The sequence below is a fragment of the Tinamus guttatus genome, unplaced genomic scaffold, assembly GCF_059628265.1.
Source record: "Tinamus guttatus ecotype Peru unplaced genomic scaffold, ASM5962826v1 Tinamus_guttatus_pri_ptg000075l, whole genome shotgun sequence".
Taxonomy (NCBI): Eukaryota; Metazoa; Chordata; class Aves; order Tinamiformes; family Tinamidae; genus Tinamus; species Tinamus guttatus.
In genome coordinates, this window is record NW_028288609.1 from 645,081 (window position 1) to 665,106 (window position 20,026).

Here is a 20,026-nt window from a genome sequence, read left to right on the forward strand (position 1 = left end):
GCTCATCCAGCGGGATCTCACCTCTCCAGGACGTTCGCATTCCCAGATCCAGCCGCGCACGGACAGGCTGGCAGCTCCGGGCAGGCGCCGGCACGTCGGCGTTTGCACCGGCGCCTTCCCGCAGCGCCGGCCTGTCCATGCAGAGGTGGCACCGCAGAGGGACAGCCCGCGCTGGGGGGACACTTGTGCCACCCAGCACAGCTCTCGGGCAGGGGGCACGCGGGACACGCACGCGGCTCCCTTGCTCCTGCCCGCGTGCCAGATTGCCAGGTCTGGCTTGCTCTCTCCACAACAAAGGTAGCTGTAATCCCTCTTAGGTCATATTAACCCTCGCTGCTGCCTATGCGGGTGATTTTCTGCACTGTGTCCCACTTTTCTGCAATACAAATTCCCATCCAGCAAGGCATTTCAGCACAGGAACTTAGCGCCTTCAGCAAAGTTAAGCACCTACTCCAGAGCCTTGCTGATTAAGCACAGAATTGACAATTCCTTTCCCTCCAGAGCACCTCACTTTGAAGGTGACTTCTCTAAAAACTTCCTCCCGCCTCCTCGTTTTTCTCATCACTTCTACCAGGCCCTGAAGACACAAGGTGGTGCTGCTAAAGCCACAGGGCCAGGCACGCGCCTCTGTCCAGGGAGATGCAAAAGTGACCCTGGGCATTCAAGATCTTCTCCCAATTCCTGGTCATGCATCTTCTGCGCTGGATTGCTTCCAATTAGAGAGCAAGGACGAGACCTCCTCCACCCCTGCACGAGCCAGGTTCTTTCCACCTGTCTTTACAGAGATGAAGCCCTGGACGAGGTGATTCCTGCTGTCTCCCCCTTCTCAGCAGCCTCGCTCCTCCTAGGCATCCTCTGTGCATCTGCTCTTTGTGCTCCAGGTAAATAGTTACGTTCAGTTTGGGTCTGCGATTCCCGGAGGGAATCAAGGTGCTCATCCCAGTGCTAATACAAGAGGAAACTCCTTTAGCTTTGCTTAAGAACGAGAAGCAAGGCAGGGAGCAGCAGGCATGTTTATAGATTGCATCTTTCTGCTCACTCCACATTAAAAAAAATAGAAATCCAAAACCAAAATCTTGATTATCCTGGAGCTCTACAGCTACCTAGAGACCTGGAAATTACAGTGACATAGGCAGAAAAGGAGGATCTGAGGTGTCTGGGAGGGAAGACTAATGTTCTAACAACATGACTACTGTTCTACCAATAGAAGTCACTAAGGATGACTGTCATTTCTCACATTCCTGTGCTATCAGAAAGAAATCTCCAATTTTACCCTAATTTCCGATTTACTGTTTATTTGGAAGAGAGGGTGTCAAGAATACTCACAGCCTTCTGTTCCTTCTGGATTTCACAGCTCACCTCAGAAATGGGGATGCTGCAAGAGGAACAAGGTACCCAGGACGCCAGGGAAGCCTTTCTGAAGGCTTGTTCCTGGCTCAGCCCAAGTCACAGGCTTGATGCCACAATCCCTACACGAAAGGGTTATGCAAAGGGTCAGAATAGGTGACGATAAAGCTCCCTTCCAGCCAAAACAATCTATGAACCTCCAAGGAAATCCACCATCCTCTGGCAGGAGGCAGGCCGAGGCTTTCTGAAGCGCAACAATGTCTGGCTCCGGAATCACAGGGGCAGAGCCTCGACGAGCCATGAAATCATCCCTTCTGCTTGGGAGGTTCCACAGGCGACGCTGGCAGCTGCAGACCACACGTCTGGAGCACAGGGAACAAAACCCGAGCGGATACACTCAGAGCGCCTTTAAAGCTAATGTGTCTCCACTAACGAGGAAATCCAGAGCTCAACGTGGCTTTTTCAAAGCAGAAAGGCGAATTCGCCGGTCTCCCGTGCTGGAAAGCCCTTGTGCGAGCCAGCCTGCTCAGCAGGCCCAAGGTGGGGAGAGCAGGAGCTGCTGCAAGCCAGGACCGAGGCACCTGAGCGGGGCTGTGTGGGAGGCCCAGCCGGGAGCAGCGGGAACGCAGCAGCTTCAGAGGGAGCCGGAGCCCACAGGGATTAACGCAGGACGCTCCGGGCATCCACCCGGCTCCGGCCAAGGCCATTAACTTGTTGCTCTCTGAACATCCCCGAAGGGATGGAGCCTTCAAAGCCGTAACAAATAAATTACTAGCCTTCATTTTTTTTTTTTTCCCATTCAGGAGTTTAAACTTAAAAGGGGAGTCCATCAACTTTATATAAATCATGTTTATAATTAAAAATATATTTTCCTGTGTTGCTTACAAAACTTTGGATGATTAATAAGGCACTTTTCAAATCACTGTAATTCTCACTAATTACGGTGCTTGTTTACCCCAGCCAATAATTTTTCATCCAGGAAGATGGAGATATCCCAGAAGGAGAGCTCCCTCCAGAGACCAAGCAGGAAAGGACCCCAAGGAACCGCCTCAGGTCCCAGGAGCACATGGGAGGTCTTGCACTGAGAGCACCAGGGCTGGTCCCATGAATCCTGTCACACTAAACGCTCCCAGGACTTCTTTGCTAAGCCTGACTTTTTCCTGGGTAAGATGAGGAGAATGAGGTTGTTCAGCTCCCGGGACCTCACGCTGTGGTTTGCCTGGACTTTGCTGGAGTTACCAACCCCACCAAGGGGCCAGACGTTGTAGGTCTGGCATGAAAACACAACTGCAGCTGCAGAGCCTCGGGTGCGAGACCACCAAAAGCCAAACGGGACAGAATGAAAGGGCCTTCAGACCCTCCTCCACTTCTCCTCCTGCTTCCCCTGTCTTCAAGGCCAGGTGCTGCTGGTGAGCAGCAAGGTATGATTTCTGAGTCGTCTTTACAGAAAAGGAAAAGAATATAGAAGCAGAAAAGGCCACAAAATAGCCGTGAAGAAACTCTGTACTACGTTTCTGCCTTCCAAGACAACTGCTTCAGGCGCCATCTCCTCCCTTGTCATTTGCAGACAGCTCAGAAGTCTCTTAACTCTTCAGAAAAAGGCTGGGAGCACAATAATAAATAAAATCAAGGCTTCTCTTCCCAGCTGTTGGATTACTCTGGCCCCTTCCAGTGCTCTACAGACCAAGACACTCCACTCAGCAAAGACTCTGGCTGACTCTCCCAATGTAGCAATGACATTTCCTCATCTCTTGATCCTTTCTCCCCCATTTAAAGCCAGCAGTTCTTTCATCACCTACGTGTCCTTCAAGTTGACAGTTATTCTTAGGCAACTGTAGGCCAAAAATACAGTTGTCCAGCTAACAAGTGATACACGCTCTGTGCAGCAGGAACTGTTCTCAAGCCAGCAGCGTTTCACACCACAGGTCTTGCTGCCTCCCAAGCTAAAACAAGGTAAGAGGCATCAGGCAAGAGCCAGAATAATGGAAGATAAACTACAGTTACTTAATAGTGTAACAAGTTCTTCAGATCAGGGGTCCAGAAGCACATCAGTTACTCAAGACTCATTTACATTAGCCCAAACAGCCTTGGAAAGTGCTGCCACAAAATTTATTCTAATACCTGCTGCAACACACCTTAAAAATAACAAAAGCAAGCAGAGATAAAAGATATTTGCTGCCAAAGGTAGGGGAATACCTCCAGAAAGCCACACTGCTGGCTTCCTCTAAAAATTAAACATAAGTGGTAGACATTCTTCGGATTTCTTACTAAAGACAGCTGGATCCTCCCTTATGTGTAAAGCACCCAAACTGTCTGCCAGCTCCTTAGAGGAACATCCCTGTGGACGGGAATGGCAAGGCAGCAGGATCTGCTTTCTCTGCAGGTCACCTACCCACCCTGAGGCATCCACCATGGGGCTGGCACAGAGAAGCTCCCTTGCTCTCTGTTCATGCCCTTGCACGGTGTGTTTGAACATCTGCACGTGCACAAGCCTGAGCGACTAGAAGAGAGCTGGATGAAACAAGCTGGCTAAGGGATTCATACTAGGCCCGGTGACCAGCTGCAGAGAACAGCAGATACCCAAGTGGCACGCTTTGGGCTCCCGAGGTAGGAGTACACAACACAAGGCGTCCTTCTGTTTCATGGGGAAATCCAGAGGAAGAGCCACTTGTTACTCAACTTGCTCAGCTGCTGTAAAACAGTAGATGACCATTTCTTTATTAAAATCATGAATTATTAAAAAAAAAAAAAAAAAAAAAACATGGTGAGACATTAAGCACTCCTTGGTCTCCTCTTAGAGCGTTCCTGCTCGGCACAGCGCACTTGCCATGACAGAAGGCATTGCCAAAGGCACCAGGTCCTGTGTGCCCTGGCCTTCCTCTCGCCACATCCCACCAGGAGGGGAAACTGCCCACGGGTGCAGAGCAGCTCCCAGCTAGGACCCACGCTGCTGCTCCTCAGGGCTGAGGGGCCAAGGCCTGCGGTACTTGCACTGGATCCACACGCGATACATCGTCATTTGCTTCCCACGGTTCACCTGCAGCCGCCGATCAACCAAATTCTGGATCTTCTCCAGCCCAGCTGTTCTGAAGAGATCATCTAATTCATCTAGAAGCAGAGAGCAGGAAATTAAAGATGCTATAGCGTCATTTCACTGAGACCCGCTCATACTGGGGGCTACACTGAACTGGGAGACTGGTGAGAGGAAACTCCTGGTCTCAGTTTGAGGGAAATGCAAAGATCACACAGGACTTTACTGTCATATTATGGGTGGATTAAGATCACAGCTTGTCTGGTTTCTCTTGAGTTTACCTTCTGCTAATGAAAGAAAGAAGTATTTGGAGGACAACTGGAGTTACAGAGACTGGACAAAGGGAAAACAACAGCAGTTCCAGACATGGCTATTGCCTCCAGTAACCAATTAAGGGGGCATATTCTGGCAAGTAGGAACAGATCCCTTTCTTCCCTGTGTTTCCAGAGGGATTTCAGAATCTGTAATAGCAAAGAACAGCATCATACCTATGCTTTTAAAACACCGTCAATAAGATCTGTGCTACAGAGGCTAGAGGGGAACTGGATTCATTAAAGTTTCGTTGGAAAAAAGTCCTTAAAAAAAAAACACACCCAGCTGGGGCTCAATCAAAGCACTAAGAGCCCTCCGGGCTGCAACACTTTTACTGCCAGGTGCTCCTGACCAAGCAAATAAGTATCATAGTGCCCCAGCAGAGTGGCCATGGGCAAAGCCAGAGCGAGTCCTGCCGAGCAGCCGGAGAGCTGGTTCAGCGGCAGCGCGAGCACGTGACTGCACGGAGCCTCTGCAGAAAACGGCCAACAGGTCCCAGCTTGTGCTCCTTTATCAGATCCCTGCCATAGCGAAGGATTTGCCAGACACGCATTAAACATTAATGTTGTTGTGACAAACAAGCCTCACGCAGTGAGGAGGGGAATTAGTTCGTGGTAGTCCAGTTGTGAGCTCTAAAGAGTCTAAACTCTAAAACTGACCAAGCAAATGGGCCTCTGGAACTGACTGGAGGTGCAAGTTGGTGGGAGGTGGACAGAAATACAGCCCTTGTTGAACAAGGAGCATCAAAAGAACCGGGAAGGCTGCCTCAGCCCTGTGCCAAACCACACTCTTCCTATTCCCTCCTATGAGCCCAGTAAAGAAGTTCCTTCAAGTGGTGCCCATCTCCCTGCATCCTCCCGAGGCGACAGGATGCAAGGAGAGCTCCTCCAGTCCCACCCCTGCCCGTGCAGCAAACACCCTGATCCTGCTTTCACACGTTTCTCCACTATGAGAAACGCACCAGGCCGTATTCCTATGGGTAAGCGATGGGCCCAGGTCCCCGTGCAATCTCCAGAGACTAAACTTCTCATGCTGCTCTAGGAAATACAGACCAGTGGCAAATATTCAGAGCACAGGGGCAAAAAGATGTAAAAAGAATCAGATGGATGTTTTCTAGGCTCCTACCTTGTGTGAAGAAGTAAACTCTGGTGCCATCACCTCTCACATAGAAGTTATCAGACAGACATTGACCTTAGGGCAAGAGGGATTTAAACAGTTACCAGCTATCATTTAAAAATCAACAACTGCTATCCAACTGCACATAAAGACAAGAGGCACTTCTCCCTGTGCCTGCTGTGCTTAAGGGGATTTAAGGAGCTGCCTCCTAAAGAGGGCAGAGACTATTCCAGAGAAGCATCATCTATTACTGATCTGGCAAGACTCCCCAGGGGAAGAGAAAATACCTTTCTTAAACCGAAGCTGGGCCAGGTCGTAACGGCCATAATCTCGTAATAAAATCATTCCTCCCGGCTTCAGGAGGCGACTCAGTCTCTTAACAACACACTGCATCCTGAGGAAAGAGCAAACAGCAGCGGTCAGCACCCTGCAAATCATGCTTGTTTCTACTGCATATTAAAAAGAATTAAGCTCTCCAAAAAGATATACAAAGTTTTATATGTGCTTAAATCTCTGATGGAAAGCTACTGAAAGCTAGTATTTTTCTGAGGTCCCTCAGACTAATGTAGATTGATTTGCCCTGCTTATTTCTGACACTCTCCTGTTCTGCTTTTTTCCTACAAGCACAACTTAGCCTTTTGCAGCAGGGTTTAATTGCTCTCTCACTTATTACAAAAATAACTCCACTGTTTTTTATAAAATAAGCAAAAAAAAAAAAGAGGAACATAAAAATGCTGCAGAATAAAAACAAGAGAACAGACTATGCCTTTTATTTGCAGATTTTTAGATCCAAGGCATAGGTTGACAAAACTTTCATAAATAAAAAGCCTTATCCAAACTGAATGAAATGGAAGAATGTGCACAGCATGGCAAGTGCTTCCTAGCTTTCACTAGCAAAACTAACCAGGTTTTCATATTGGCTGTATTGTTTTAAAATTTCCTTATTCAGAAACTCCAGTTCCATGTGCAGTGTCTTCTGCTATCACAGGGAATTATTAGAACTTACTTCTCTGGGAGAATTGCTGAGAGGACAAAAATAAGAATAACAATGTCGAGACTCTCTTCTGGCATTGGGAAGGGACTTTGGTCATTGCAGAGGTCATGGACAAACGCGAAGCAGCGCGAGGAATCGTATTCTGCGTTGGTCTGTAATTAACAGGAGAGATTTGAGGAGACATGAGCAGATTGTGATGTCAGTATTACCTGGGCATAAGAGTATTTTAACTTTCATTAATAAAATGGAGTGTCTGAAGTCCTGTTTCAGCCTCACTGGACTAACTGTACAGTTACAGTTACTGTACTAAATGTACAGTGCTACTCTAAAGAGGACTGAACTTTTTATGTTCAGTTGAACAGCAGTGCCAAAAAAGTACAACTGAATTGAGGGATTATTGCAATTGTGTCGTTGGATTTCCCACTAACAGCTGTTATAAGCAAGGGATTTACACTGTTAAGATGGAAAATTTTACAAAAGTGAGTGTGTCAGGGCCCCTCTCTATACCCCTGAAGTCAATAATTCACTTGATTTATAAATTTATGAAATATATTTATTAATTTATGAGCAGAGTACACGTTACACCCCAAAGATCAAAGCTGGCAGCTCTTAAAATCACATTTAGACTCCAAGAAGGGGTCTTTTGCTTATGATAGCTTAGAGGGTGACCCGGCACGCTGGATCTGCTGCTGCGTGCCACAGCTCACTCATGGAGTGACTGATGACATTGGATACTCCACATATTCAGTTCTGTTCTGACCCAAAATTTGTTAGCAAGGTTTGTTGTTTATTAAAGCCCAGCCTCCTCCTCTGCAGAGTGTCACCCCTCCTCAGCTGCCCGTGCAGAAGCAAGCAGGCCACGTTCCTCGAACCGCAGCAGGGCGCACACAAATCAAAAACAACTTCAGTTGCTGTTAAAAAATAGCCTGAATGCTTTCAAGGTTCAGCAGTTACTCAATTAAAAGAGCACTGGATTTAGAGAAGTGCTGCCAGCCACAGGGGAAAGGAAATCTGCCTGACGTGTCTGCTGCCAATACGACGTTTTGTGAACTCCCCTTTCCCTCGTTTCTGCAGTCCTTGATGGCTCATTTTGCTGATTTACCAGCACCATGGGTCAGCACCAGGGCTAGCTAAAAACAATAAACTGCCAACAGAGCTAGACTGGTGGCAGCAATGGAATATTTGTGCTAATGTGCAATGGGCACCAAGTACTTACTACCTTCAGAAGTCACCGTTGAGTTTACCTGGACAAGATCCACTGCTACTGTAGAAAAATCACAGCAGTAAACAAAAAGCCCTGGGTCACTAAAATAAATAAAAGAAGCTATCAACATTTGTATAAAGGTGCTCCAGAAAATTAAAGAAGTGTCCTGAATGCACAGAACTGAGAGGCAGAAATCCCCTCAATTTAAACTTTTAAACTTGTTTTAAGCTTTCTCTGCCAATGATTTGTTGTGTAATATCTTGAAGATCACTTTGCTCCTTTCTTCACAATCCTACCAGAAGGTAGAGATTGAATCCTGTATTAAAATACTCTGAGAATGAGACATGCAAACCAGCATCATGATTTACTGCTTGCATTCTAAGACCAAAGATTTCCAAGCTCAAAACATTGTCATCTGAAGTCACAGATCACAAATGTGCATCTACCCTCTTCTCTATGAGACTATCTATACTAAAAACACATGCAACACATTTCCAATTGTTTTTTCAGAGATTGGTATATCATGCAAGGAAAATCCTATGGAGAAACACTTACTTGTTGGTTTGCAAAATGGGGAAAACTGTATTTCCAGCACCACAGCCAACCTACACAGAGTCATAGATATATAGTTAAAAATCACTTCTTCAGCATGTTCCATGCAGCTGATTTCAAGTCATCTCTCTACAGCCAAGCAGCAAAGAGCAACTCACCAGTAACAACTGAATATAGCAACGAGCATTTGCAAATCTCACTGCAGGATCTGACTGCCATCAGCTCTGGGGAGCAGACGTACGTATCGTCATTTGTGGAAAACCACTAAGTTCCCCCACTTCTAGCAGGGGTCTAACCAACAAGCTATATAGTGTTACCCTTCTTGAAAATGGTTTTTGCTGGAATCCCAAGCACAACAATCCGTGTGAGTCACTGAAGCAGGGGCCAAGGCCACGGGTTAGCTGCCTTCACTTTCATACAAAGACAAAGCAAGGGACAAGTTTGTTTTATTATTCCCTGTTCTTTCAGAGTTTCCTTCACTAGAAGGCTCCTCCTCAGGTTGCAGCTAGGCCTGCAATGATTCTGCGTTATTATTCTACTTGTTCCCATGTGAAGAGAAAATGGCCCACATAACTGGGTTTGGGGAATTTCTTTCTGAACGTTTGAGGAATCAGTGAAATTGAAATGGACTGAGTAGAAAACTCCAGTGATAAACTTCAGCGACAGAAAGCACTGAAAATCTTCACGTGAGACACAGAAGCCATGATAACTCAAGAACATGAAAATCTGAGGAAGTTTCAAGGACTCGTATCAAGCATAAATCTAAAAACACTTTACGCTCCCTCTCCTTGGGAGGGCAGAGCTCCCACAGAACACAAAGCACTTGACAGAGCAGGGGCAACAACACTGAAGAGACTTCAGAGATGTGGCAGAGCAAAAGGCCATTAGCAGCCATGAGAAGCCTAATATTTAGAAATCCCACAAGCTTTTCTGGGATAACCATGATATACCACAAATGGCAAATGAGTCAGGGCTATTTTCAAATTGTAAGGGACAAGAAAAATCCTCCTTTTAGAGACCTTACCTCTAATATCCGGTAAGTTGCAGAAGATCCTGGGTAATGTCCATCCCCTGGCTTCGGCTCCCTGTGTTTCTGGGTAGCTGGCTGCTGTGTGCAGAACTCGGGCGTGCTCCCGGTTACGTTTAACTGATTCTCTGCCCTGGTTTCCAGTGAGCAATGTCCATTTTCACAGCTTCCCAGCCCTTCACTGTTGGATTCCTCTTTGTACCCACATTTGTACCCAGAAACTTCATTTTGGGTTGGATTTCTATTTGGGGCCAGCTCAGGAAATTCAGTGAACAGCCAGTGTCTGTCCTTGAAGAAGCCATTTTCATGGATTTTATAAAAGTCATCCCAGTACCTGTTAGCGTTCACCTCATACTCCTCTGTAAATACAACCAAAAATGTCACCAGTCAGATCGGAAGGTCCCAGGGTTTAATCCGTTCAGACAGCCAGGGATCAGCACAGACATCCATTCTGCAATCTGCTTTAATAGGCAAGGTTATTAATTGAGAATCACCTTGTTTTAAATGGGGACATCCCACATGAACACTCAGGCTGCCTCCTCACAGCCCCTTCATTGCGAATAGAAAAGATAGATGAAGAAACTGTCTTCTAAGTGGGATTTAAAGGAACTTGGCAAAAGAAACGGCCTCTTTGATGAAGACCAGAACAAGGAAATCCAAGTTTTTCCTCCATCTCTAATGCTAACTCATTCAATTCACCGGAGCAATTCGTTTGAAACCTTGTGACTCTAAGTGTCAAGCACTTACAGCTTCTAAGGAATTCTGTGACAGTTGCCTGGAGCTGAAGAGCTCCTGTCTGACAGAGTAATCAGTATTTCAAATACAGAAACAGAAAAATTAGTCGAGTACACATGCATGGCCTAAAGCTCAATTAGTGTGTGCACAATACTCAAAGGATAGCACATATTATAGAAGTACTGCTGCAATCCAGTCTACAGCATTTTGCTTTCCACAGTTCTGTGCAGGTTAAAATAGCAGGCAGTTATGACATGACAACCAAAGAGAGGGATCAGAAATAGTGGCCACTCTCTTCAACCTTAAAGTACCAGTGCAGAGCTAAGGTGAATAAATTCATGTTGATAAGATTTAATGTCATAAGCAAGCATTACTGTTTTCACATCAAGTGGATACATTCCAGTGGCAGGCTGTAATAACTCTTATGAAGCCATAATCTAAAGAAATTCGAATCATCTGCAAAACCCTTCCACATAACTTCATAGATTTCAAATCAAGTTCAGCTCTACAGAAGCTATTTTTCCACCATTAAGAATCCAATTGTTCTTCTACATTTTCATTGATGGCATAAGCTTTCTGGCCTGGGAAATGAGAGCTAATTACAGCATCGTATGCTTGTAATCAACTAGAGGTGTTAACACTGAGGCCAGGGATCTCAGTTGCATTTCAAAAACATGCAACTCCTTAGTCATCTTTGCAGCAGCAAGTTCATTACAGAATGCAAATGATTCTCCTACAATTAAGGGGGCTGCCTATACGTGAGAATGGACAGCCTCTCCCCAGCCTCTACTAAAAGCAGGGTTAAGAAAAAAAAAGTACATATCTTCAAACTGTACCTAAACTACAGATTATTTGCTAGTCTTTCTGAGAAGAACCTGTCTTTAGAGGATATGAGAAGGAAGAGAGTAGAAAGGAGCCAAGAACGCTTGGAAAAAACATATAGCTTCAGCCAAATATAGAAAAATAAATTGCTTAACAAAAAGTCAGAAGTCACTCCTAAGTATATTTTTAGTAGGACCTATCTCTGAAGCGCAAAGATCTATATTTAAAAATAAATCTCTTTATCTCAATTACATGGATTTACTCCTTTTAAGAAGCCTTGTCCTTAAACATTAAGCCTAAAGAAATTTTAATGTCTGATACTGAACTACAGCAGAAACATTTGTGCCATGATCTTATCATGCTTCAAAATAAGTAGGGTCAAGTCAGTTTAATATTTGCATAAGAGATACTCAAGGAGTACTAATGTCAGAGGAAGAAGAGCTACTTATCCAGTCCCTGGTGCTGAATCCAGTCCTGAAATGTCACTTCTTCCCTGCACTAGTAGGGATAAACGCAGCTGCTGGGGCTGGAAAGGCTCTTTCAGCTAACAAACATATAAAATCCTGATTCCTGCTGGTCCTGTGACAGTCTCTGATACAGGATAGTTACCACAGGCAATTTTCCAACACAGACATTTTGGAATACTTGAGTTTTGCCACAGTACAACCCTGAACAAGACGTTGTGCTCTTCTGTTGCTAAATTACTGTGATATTCTGTTGGATGCTCCTGGACAGCTGCTATGCTCCCAGATGTGTGGAAGCTTTATTTAAAGCTCATTTACCTCACAGCCTAGTGCTTTCAAAGCACTGAAATAAATAATCAGCAACAACACCCATGCAAGAAAGCGAGGGCCAGCTGATATAGATCATGCAAGAAACACATTTAAAATTCAAATGACCATAAGAATCTTTTAGTCTGATTTCCTGCATAATTTAATCCAGAAAAGCTCACATATTTGCTTTAAGATTCTTTTTGTGGCATTAACTCATGGGGACGCCAGCATGGCAGCTAGCTTCCTCCAGAGACTTTCTTGACAAGGAGTCGTGAGCTCTCTGCTTGTCTGTGCAAGGACACCCCCGCAGTCAAACTCACCCTCTCACACTGCAAGAGTGCTGCAAACAAAAATAAATGTCCACAACAGACGGGAAGAGAACCAGAGGCTCCCTGAATGACATGGAGGCAAATTACGGAGCCTCAAAAGAAAATGAAAAAACCCTTCCACTCCTTTCTCTGTTCCCCGCCGGCAGATACAACTTCTACACAGCACATGGAACTTCTCCCCTTCCTCAGAATACATTCTGACAGCCCAAACAGACCACAGAATAATACAGCCATAATGACCAATAGACTGACTTTGTTCTCCTGCTTGGACGTTTTTGACTCTCGAAATACTAAAGCCTCCAGGCACATTTGGCTGGGCTGGTTCCCCTACGTTTCAGCCACCCCATTGTCTCCACATGTTTCCCATTGAATAGGAGCCATCAAAATTCGCCTGGCCTCCATTGTTCAGGCTGGGAAATACATCATGAAGACCTGACACACTGTTCTAGCAGCAAATTTCTCCACAATTTCATAGTTGTATATAGGTTCTCAAAGCGTGACAGACAACATCCTTTAATGTTAACCAGATTTTAAAATGAACTCAGCACAATGGGCATCACAATGAAAACTGCTGGATGCTTCTGGGAATCCAAGAAATTAGGAGGGTTGCTCTTTGGTATAATTAAATTTGCTATTGTGAACACAACTGGAAGCTATATGGGATGTGTCTGAATAACTCCAGTAGTGTTGAGCATTGCCTTACAGATGACACACTCAATTTAATCCGAACAAAAGCAGTGGATCCATCCTTGAGCTCGGCAGGACATAACAAGCTCACCATCAAACAACTCCTTTATCGTTCCAAGGGACAGGAAGGCATTTCACCACCTTTGCAGATCCTGGATGCCATCAAACAGGTGTGCAGGAAAGGGGCAACATGGACTGTAGAGCAACTTCTACCATATTTTTTTGGCTATAGAGCTGTGTACCTTTAGCTTGATTCAGATAAGCTTTGCATTGGATATATGAATATTCCTTACGCCAATTTGAGGAAAGTATTAGAACAGTTTCTAACAGTACCTTGTTTATCTTGTGGCAATAGCTGTGAGCTGTTCTCTTGAACTTTACTTCTGGCATTGGCTTCCTGCTCTTCTGACCACTCCACATTATCCCTGTTGTAAAAAATAAGGTGAACTGCTCAGCAAGGAACGGCAGGGCTTAGAGAGAGAGAGAAGAAATAGAAAGGTCTAGACACAGCTCATGGAATTGACGTTGTGGAGCTTTTGCACAACCTCTCTAATTTTAGCTCGGTGCCAGTATAACGGCAGTCACTGTGTAAGGATGGTTCCTGGTTCTGAAAGAAGCATAAGCTGGAGAGCATCCTAAGAGGCATCTCCGTCCCGTCTCCTACATGATGCTCAGCTACTTCTAGAGGAATCATGTCATTGCTACAAAACTGCGAGGATGCTCAGCATCAACACGCCTCCTTGGTGCTGAGCGTCACTTCTCTCGCAGGGAAAAGCTCCTACAAGGGAGACCAGCAGCCAGGAGCTCACGTGCTTCTGCTCCAGCAGGTCCTCAGAACGCACGGGCTGATTCACCCGCTCCAGAAAATTCCATTTTCTCCCTCGAATTTGAAGAAAAGAGAGCAGCAAAGGTTATTTGGAAGTCTTACACTAATATTAAATCCAATTACGAGAAAAATACGCAGAAAGCTTTAAAGCATTAAGAACCTGTTAGTGACATAAATACGCACACAAAACTGTGTAGCCATTCAAGTGACTCGACCTTTTTTTATTAAAACAAGTGAATGAAAAAACAGAATGCAAGGATCAAGCAGCACTATTCTGGCCCCAGGATGAATGAGTCTCTTGATATTACCTCACAATAGCACAGACTTAAGCATTAACACCGTGAAAAATGAGATTCCTAGGAGTCTAGGAGTGCGCCGTTCCGAAAGGGAAATCCCGCTGAAGACAGGCGTTCACAACACCCCTGTGACACAGCACCGGCCCCGAGCGAACGACAAGCGGATACACACACACACACATCGCTTTATTACACATTAAACACCAAATTAAACACTGATGGCTCCCAACAGGTAAAGGGGCGCCTGGGCACATTCACACCAAAACAAAACAAAGAACACCACCAAAAAAAGCTTTGCATCCCAGAAAATTCCACTCAACACCTGAGCGCTGAGAGTTTCTTTAACTGCATAATGAACGAACAGACGAAGCTTCCTCCGAACACAGGCAGCCTCCGCCGAGCCGGCGGCGCCGCGCACGGCGAGCGGGGCCACGCGGCAGGGGACGTGTCCCTGCTTCGGATCACACCGGCCCGGCTGCTGCTGTGCTTGGAGAGGAGGAAGAGGAGGAGGAGGAGGAGGTGGAAAAGAGGGAGAAGAGAGTAGAGGAGGAGGGAGGAGGGAGGAGGAGGAAGGAGGAGGAGGAAGGAGGAGGAGGAAGGAGGAAGGAGGAGGAGGAAAGAGGAGGAGGAAGGAGGAGGAGGAAGGAGGAAGGAGGGAGGAGGGAGGAGGAGGAGGAGGGAGGAGGAGGAGGAGGGAGGAAGGAGGAGGAGGAGGGAGGAGGGAGGAGGAGGAGGAAGGAGGAGGAGGAAGGAGGAGGAGGAAGGAGGAGGAGGAAGGAGGAGGAGGAAGGAGGAGGAGAAAGGAGGAAGGAGGAAGGAGGTGGAGGAAGGAGGAGGAGGAAGGAGGAAGGAGGAAGGAGGAAGGAGGAAGGAGGAAGGAGGAAGGAGGAGGAAGGAGGAGGAGGAAAGAGGAGAAGGGAGTGAAGGAGGAGGAAGGAGAAGGAGGTGGAGCAGGAGGAAGAGAAGGAAAAGGAAGGAGGAGGAAGGAGAAAGAAAAGGATAAGGAGGAGGAAGGGGAGGGGGAGGAGGGCGCAGGGAGCCACTCGGCGCCGCCGCAGGGAGGGACGCGCCGTCCCGCAGCGCTGCAGGGGGCGGCCCGGGCGAGGGGGCCCTGCCCAGGCCCGGGGCCCCTCGGCCGCCCCCGCCGCCCCGGGCCCTGCCCCGCTCCCCGGCCCGGGCGGGCCGCGCTCACCACGCGTTGTGCTGGAACAGGCGGGCGGGCTCCGTGAGCAGCCGCGTCCCGAACGGCCGCCGCCTCCCGCCCGCCGCCTCGCTGGGCGCCGCCATGACGGGCCGGAAGCGGAAGCGGAACCGCCGCGCGACCCGCGGGAGAACGGGGCGGGGGCGGTGCCACGGGGCGGCCGGGACTGCGGGGCGCCCCCGCGCGGCGCGACACGGGGGGACACGGGGCGACACGGGGGGACACGGGGGGACACGGGGGGACAAGGCGCGACACGGGGGGACACGGGGGGACAAGGCGCGACAAGGGGCGACACGGGGCGACACGGGGGGACACGGGGGGACAAGGGGCGACACGGGGGGACACGGGGGGACACGGGGCGACACGGGGGGACACGGGGCGACACGGGGGGACACGGGGGGACAAGGGGCGACACGGGGGGACACGGGGGGATACGGGGCGACACGGGGCGACACGGCGCTTCCCGCGCCGTTTTCCCGCCGGGCCCCGTTCCCGCCACGGTTTATTCCCACCACGGTGTATTCCCGCCGGGCTCCGTTCCCACCGGGGTTTATTCCCGCCACGGTTTATTCCGGCCGGGCCCCGTTCCCACCACGGTTTATTCCCGCCAGGGTTTATTCCCGCTGGGCTCCGTTCGTGCCGGGGTTTATTCCCACCACGGTTTATTCCCGCCATGGTCTATTCCCGACGGGGTTTATTCCCGCCACGGTTTATTCCCGCCGGGGTTTATTCCTGCCGAGCTCCGTTCCCGCCAGGGTTTATTCCCGCCGGGCTCCGTTCCCCCTTCAGCGCCATCCCCATCCCCGCGCCGCTCGGAGCTGCGCGCGGCGGTAGAGCTCGTTGTCCGCGCGGCGCAGGTCGTCGGGCGTCAGCAGCTCCTGGCACACGTTCCAGGACCACGAGTAGACGGAGAAGATGCGGTGGAAGGCCTCGCTGCCCGTGTCCAGGCCGACGCGGCCGCCGCGGAGCCGCCGCCACAGGCGCAGCAGCCGCGCGCGCTCGTGCAGGGCCAGGCTCTGCCGGTACTGCTGGGTCAGCCACTGCGCCTGGGAAGGAGGAGGCCAAGGGGAACGGGCAGAGCTGGGGCTTTGTCTGGGGGTCAGGGCCAAAAACACCGCTCGGAGGGGCTTCCTGCTCCAAACCAACTCGTGTTGACTGATTGATAGTATTAAACATTAGGTTACTACTGTGCCTTTGCCTTCATGTCTGCGTTCATGACGAGCTGACCTCTCTCGTTAAGAGCAGTCACCAGTCCGTTTAAAGGTTTTATGAATCATCAGTCATGCTCGAGTGAGGCCTGACTGCAGTCGGCGCGTTACAACAGCTCTGCTCCGAGGCAGGGTAGCAAGGACAGCCGAAACACTCTGTATCCTAGCCGTGTCACCAAATACTAGCTTAAATAAGTACCCGAGTTGTCTGTGGTCTTAGCTTTGTGTGCTTGCTAAGGCTCTAAATTTCCACAGGGATCCACAGCAAGTTTGGGGGGACACATTTATGGCGTGTACTGGGGGCCCTGCGGAGAGCAGGGAGATGGGTGTGGGTGACAGTAACGCCAGCTCTGATGGGCTTTGCTGGGTGCCCCAAAGCCCCGATGTCCTTCCTGCAATCTCCTAAGCTCATCCCTGCCTTTGTACACAGGTGGAAGGGCTACGATAGGGCTGAAAGAGCCACTTGGACCCTTTTTTGTTGTTGTTTTCTGAGGCAGGAGAGAAAGGAGGGAAAACGAGCCTGAAGAAAGCGACTCCTTCAACAGCCCCCGTCACTGCAGGGAGCTCCCAGAGAGCAGCGAGGACGCGGGGCCCGTTTCACGCTCACCTCTGCCTGCATCCTGGCCAGCGCGTCGGGCGGCCGGCGGCAGCGTTGGCTCAGGAGCGGCGCGGGGGCTCGAGCGGAGCTCCTCTGCCTCCTGCACTCAGCGGGAACCTTCGGGGCCATCGCCTGGGTGAGGAAAACACGAGTTCGTCTCCAGCCTCCCGCTACTCCTGTTAGGTACCCGGAGCTCTGCCTCTCACCTCCTGCAGCCAGTTCCTCTTTCGGAAGAAGTGGTTTTCGAACGAGGCTATGGGTTCGCTCCTCCTCTGCCTCTCCAGCCTCTGCAAATCTTTCTTTGGCCTTCCTGCTATCACCGCGTCTTGTTTAGGAATCAGCGGGAAGACGGGCACCTGGGCGTAAGGGCTGCTCGAGAGGGGCACGCACGCTAGCCAAAAGAATAAGAACGAGAGTCACCAAGGGCCCAGGCAGCTGCTCCTGGCCTCTTGGGTTGCCTCCTTCTCTGGAGGGGCCTGGGGAAGCCCCGGATTCCTCATTTTCCTGAAATGTGAGTCACCACATTTGCAATCCTGCTTGCCCAACATTAAAAAGCCTGGGTCGGGAGCACCCGGCCACTGTGTTGAGGTGCTGAATCGACTGAAATCCTCCCAGCTGCCTCCAAGGTGCTGGGGTAACGCTGAGCTTGCTGCCCCAAGACACCTTGTAGTGGCCTAGGTTAAGGTGGTCGTCCAGCACAGGCAACCCTGGAGGGTGATTCCTTCCTCCGTAGGGGCTAAGCAGCCTCCCAAAGTTTGTTCCAGCTCCATTTTCTTTGGAATTACGCCCTGGGCTGCAGGAAGGGTTAAGTAATGCCGAGGCAACCTCGCCATCCTCCACCCTGGGAGAGTGGAGTGGGAGGCAGCAGGCAAGTCTCACCTTTGAGGCTCCCCAGGTAAGCTAGTAGATCTTTGTGGTTCATGAAAGAGATGCGGGCAGCATTTACAAAGGAAGATACACAAGCCTGATCTTTTCTGATTCTGTGGTGCTTCTTTCTGCGGTACATTAAACTGTTAGAATCCTTCCAGGCTTTTTGGCCAGTGCAGCTCAGAAACTTCTCCCGGTAGTACCTAAGATGACAAAAGATGGGATTGTTTTTGGTGAAACACATCTTCAAGCCCCATTTGGCACGGAGTGCTGTTCCCCAGGGTACTGCAGGAACTGTGTGTCTGGAAGGACCGGATATACAAAGATATTTGGCCTGCAAAGATGCGGGGTAGACACATGGTGGCATTTACAGCCATGTGTAGAGCAGGTGTCTGGTGTATTTACATGCTTTTGTACGTCTCACTAGATACTAACACTTTTGGAAATCTAGTCCTGGGCCCCTATTTTCAGTGTCTTGAATTGTATTATAAATGAATATCTTTAATTGAGATACCCCTTCTCCATCCCACAGAGGTATGGCAGCTCACCTGACGATCTCAAGCAGAGTTTTCTGGGGCAGAGCAGCCAACTCCACCAGTTTGGACAAGACCTCGAAGAGCAGGATCCCTGTGGCACCAGCAGAGTCACTTTTGCCTCTGTATTTTTTCTCTGGGACTGCAGAAGAGGTGGAGAGTGGTCAGAGCCACGACTGAGCCTTGTCTGAACCTCACAAAGAGCAAAGACTCCAGCAGCCCCCAGGAAGGTCTGAACGTGCTAGTGCCATGGGGAGACATGCCCATGTTTTCTAACTAGGTGTGGAGCAAGGAGGACAATTCCTGAAATGAGGCTCCTGATTTCTTGCTCCCTTCCAACTGTTCTGATGATCAGGCAATTCAGACAGTTCTGGATATGAGAGGTTCTGGCTGGAAGCAAAAATAACCCCTTGCCTGGGTAGGATGCCTCTTACTCACCTATCGCCCGCATGAAACGCTTCTTGTCAGTAACAATGCTCAGAAAGTCAGAGAAATTCACCTTGCCGTCCCCTGCGAGCAAACGGGATCTCCGTTAGCAAAGCCCTTTTCTGCCCCAGGGTGGCGTAATGGAAAGCAGGGGCGATCAGTTCAGAGCTAGCAAAGCACAGGGTAGGAGAAAAAGCTGTTAAAGGTTTAACACGTAATTGGGCTGTGGATCTTAGTGCTTCAGGATACACGAGAGGATCCCAGAATGTGATATATGTATTTATGAAGGATGGATTTGCTGGTGAGCACTAAGATGTTACAGCCCCAGATATAGCGTCTGGCTTGAGGAGCATTTAAACACAGTTTCCCAGGGCTGGGAAGGCCTATGGAGAAGGTGACTCCGCACGCCCGGAACACCCCGGCAGGGATCGACACGGGGTTGGGGACACTCACGGTCGGCGTCTGCAAACGCCAGCTCCCTGTTTGCCTCTTGAGCAGTTAGGCTGATCCCCAGCTCCTTGGCAGTCTCTTGCAGGCCGTGAAGGTTGATGTTGCCACCCGAGTCTTTAGGGAAGAAGCTGAAAGCATCGTAGAACGCTGCAGACAAGCAGGGAGAGGACAGCGGGTTACACGGGGCAAGGAGGAAAGGCTCTGTCTGCAGTAAAACTTTCTGAAACAAGGAACTGTAACTGCTGAGGATTGGGAGTTGGGGATGAGGTTGTCCTTGCCGCCAGTTGCAAAGCATCTACCTCCTAACTCTGACTTCTTGAGCCTCAGTTCGGTGGCAAAAAGGGTATTGATGCTTCCCTCAAACATTGGTTCCCCTAATATTTGGGCAGGGGATTGTCCCATGCTCTGTGTACGTTTGGCCCCTGCTGTGTCATCATCTCCAACGGGTCACAGGACTAAGCTCGACCCAGGGATTGAGCCCCTCGTGCCGTGCTGGCCGCGTGCAGGTAGCGTTACCTTCCAGTTGTTGCGTTGTCAAGTTCTTTCCTGTTTTGGACTTGCTTCTCTTCCGAGCGGTGCGTGAACGTTCCCTGCCAGACACACGGGCAAAAAGAAGGACGGACAGATTGACTGAGCGGCACACGCAGAGGGGCAGCTCCCAAGCATGCGGGGAAGAAGTTCCCGGGAAGCAG

General features: G+C 49.2%; 1 protein-coding gene across 1 annotated transcript; it reads right to left on the reverse strand.

Moving 5' to 3' along the window:
* Positions 1-4,282: 4,282 nt before the first annotated feature.
* On the reverse strand, positions 4,283-15,349 carry METTL2A (methyltransferase 2A, tRNA N3-cytidine). Its single transcript, XM_088519924.1, has 9 exons — positions 15,244-15,349; positions 13,263-13,354; positions 9,581-9,942; positions 8,560-8,609; positions 8,045-8,105; positions 6,813-6,952; positions 6,094-6,200; positions 5,816-5,881; positions 4,283-4,455 (listed from the first exon to the last, which is right to left on the reverse strand). The coding sequence occupies exons 1-9, from the start codon at positions 15,336-15,338 to the stop codon at positions 4,283-4,285; spliced, it is 1,146 nt and encodes a 381-aa protein (XP_088376050.1). The 5' UTR covers positions 15,339-15,349.
* Positions 15,350-20,026: the final 4,677 nt, after the last annotated feature.

Excerpts from the sequence above, each read along its gene's own strand:
- METTL2A (XM_088519924.1), bottom strand. The coding sequence starts at position 15,338 with ATGGCGGCGCCCAGCGAGGCGGCGGGCGGGAGGCGGCGGCCGTTCGGG. Across the intron at positions 9,943-13,262 it reads ATTGCCACAAGATAAACAAG|AGGAGTATGAGGTGAACGCT; the intron begins GTACTGTTAGAA and ends TTGTATTTACAG. Across the intron at positions 6,201-6,812 it reads TCAGCAATTCTCCCAGAGAA|GATGCAGTGTGTTGTTAAGA; the intron begins GTAAGTTCTAAT and ends CTCTTTCCTCAG.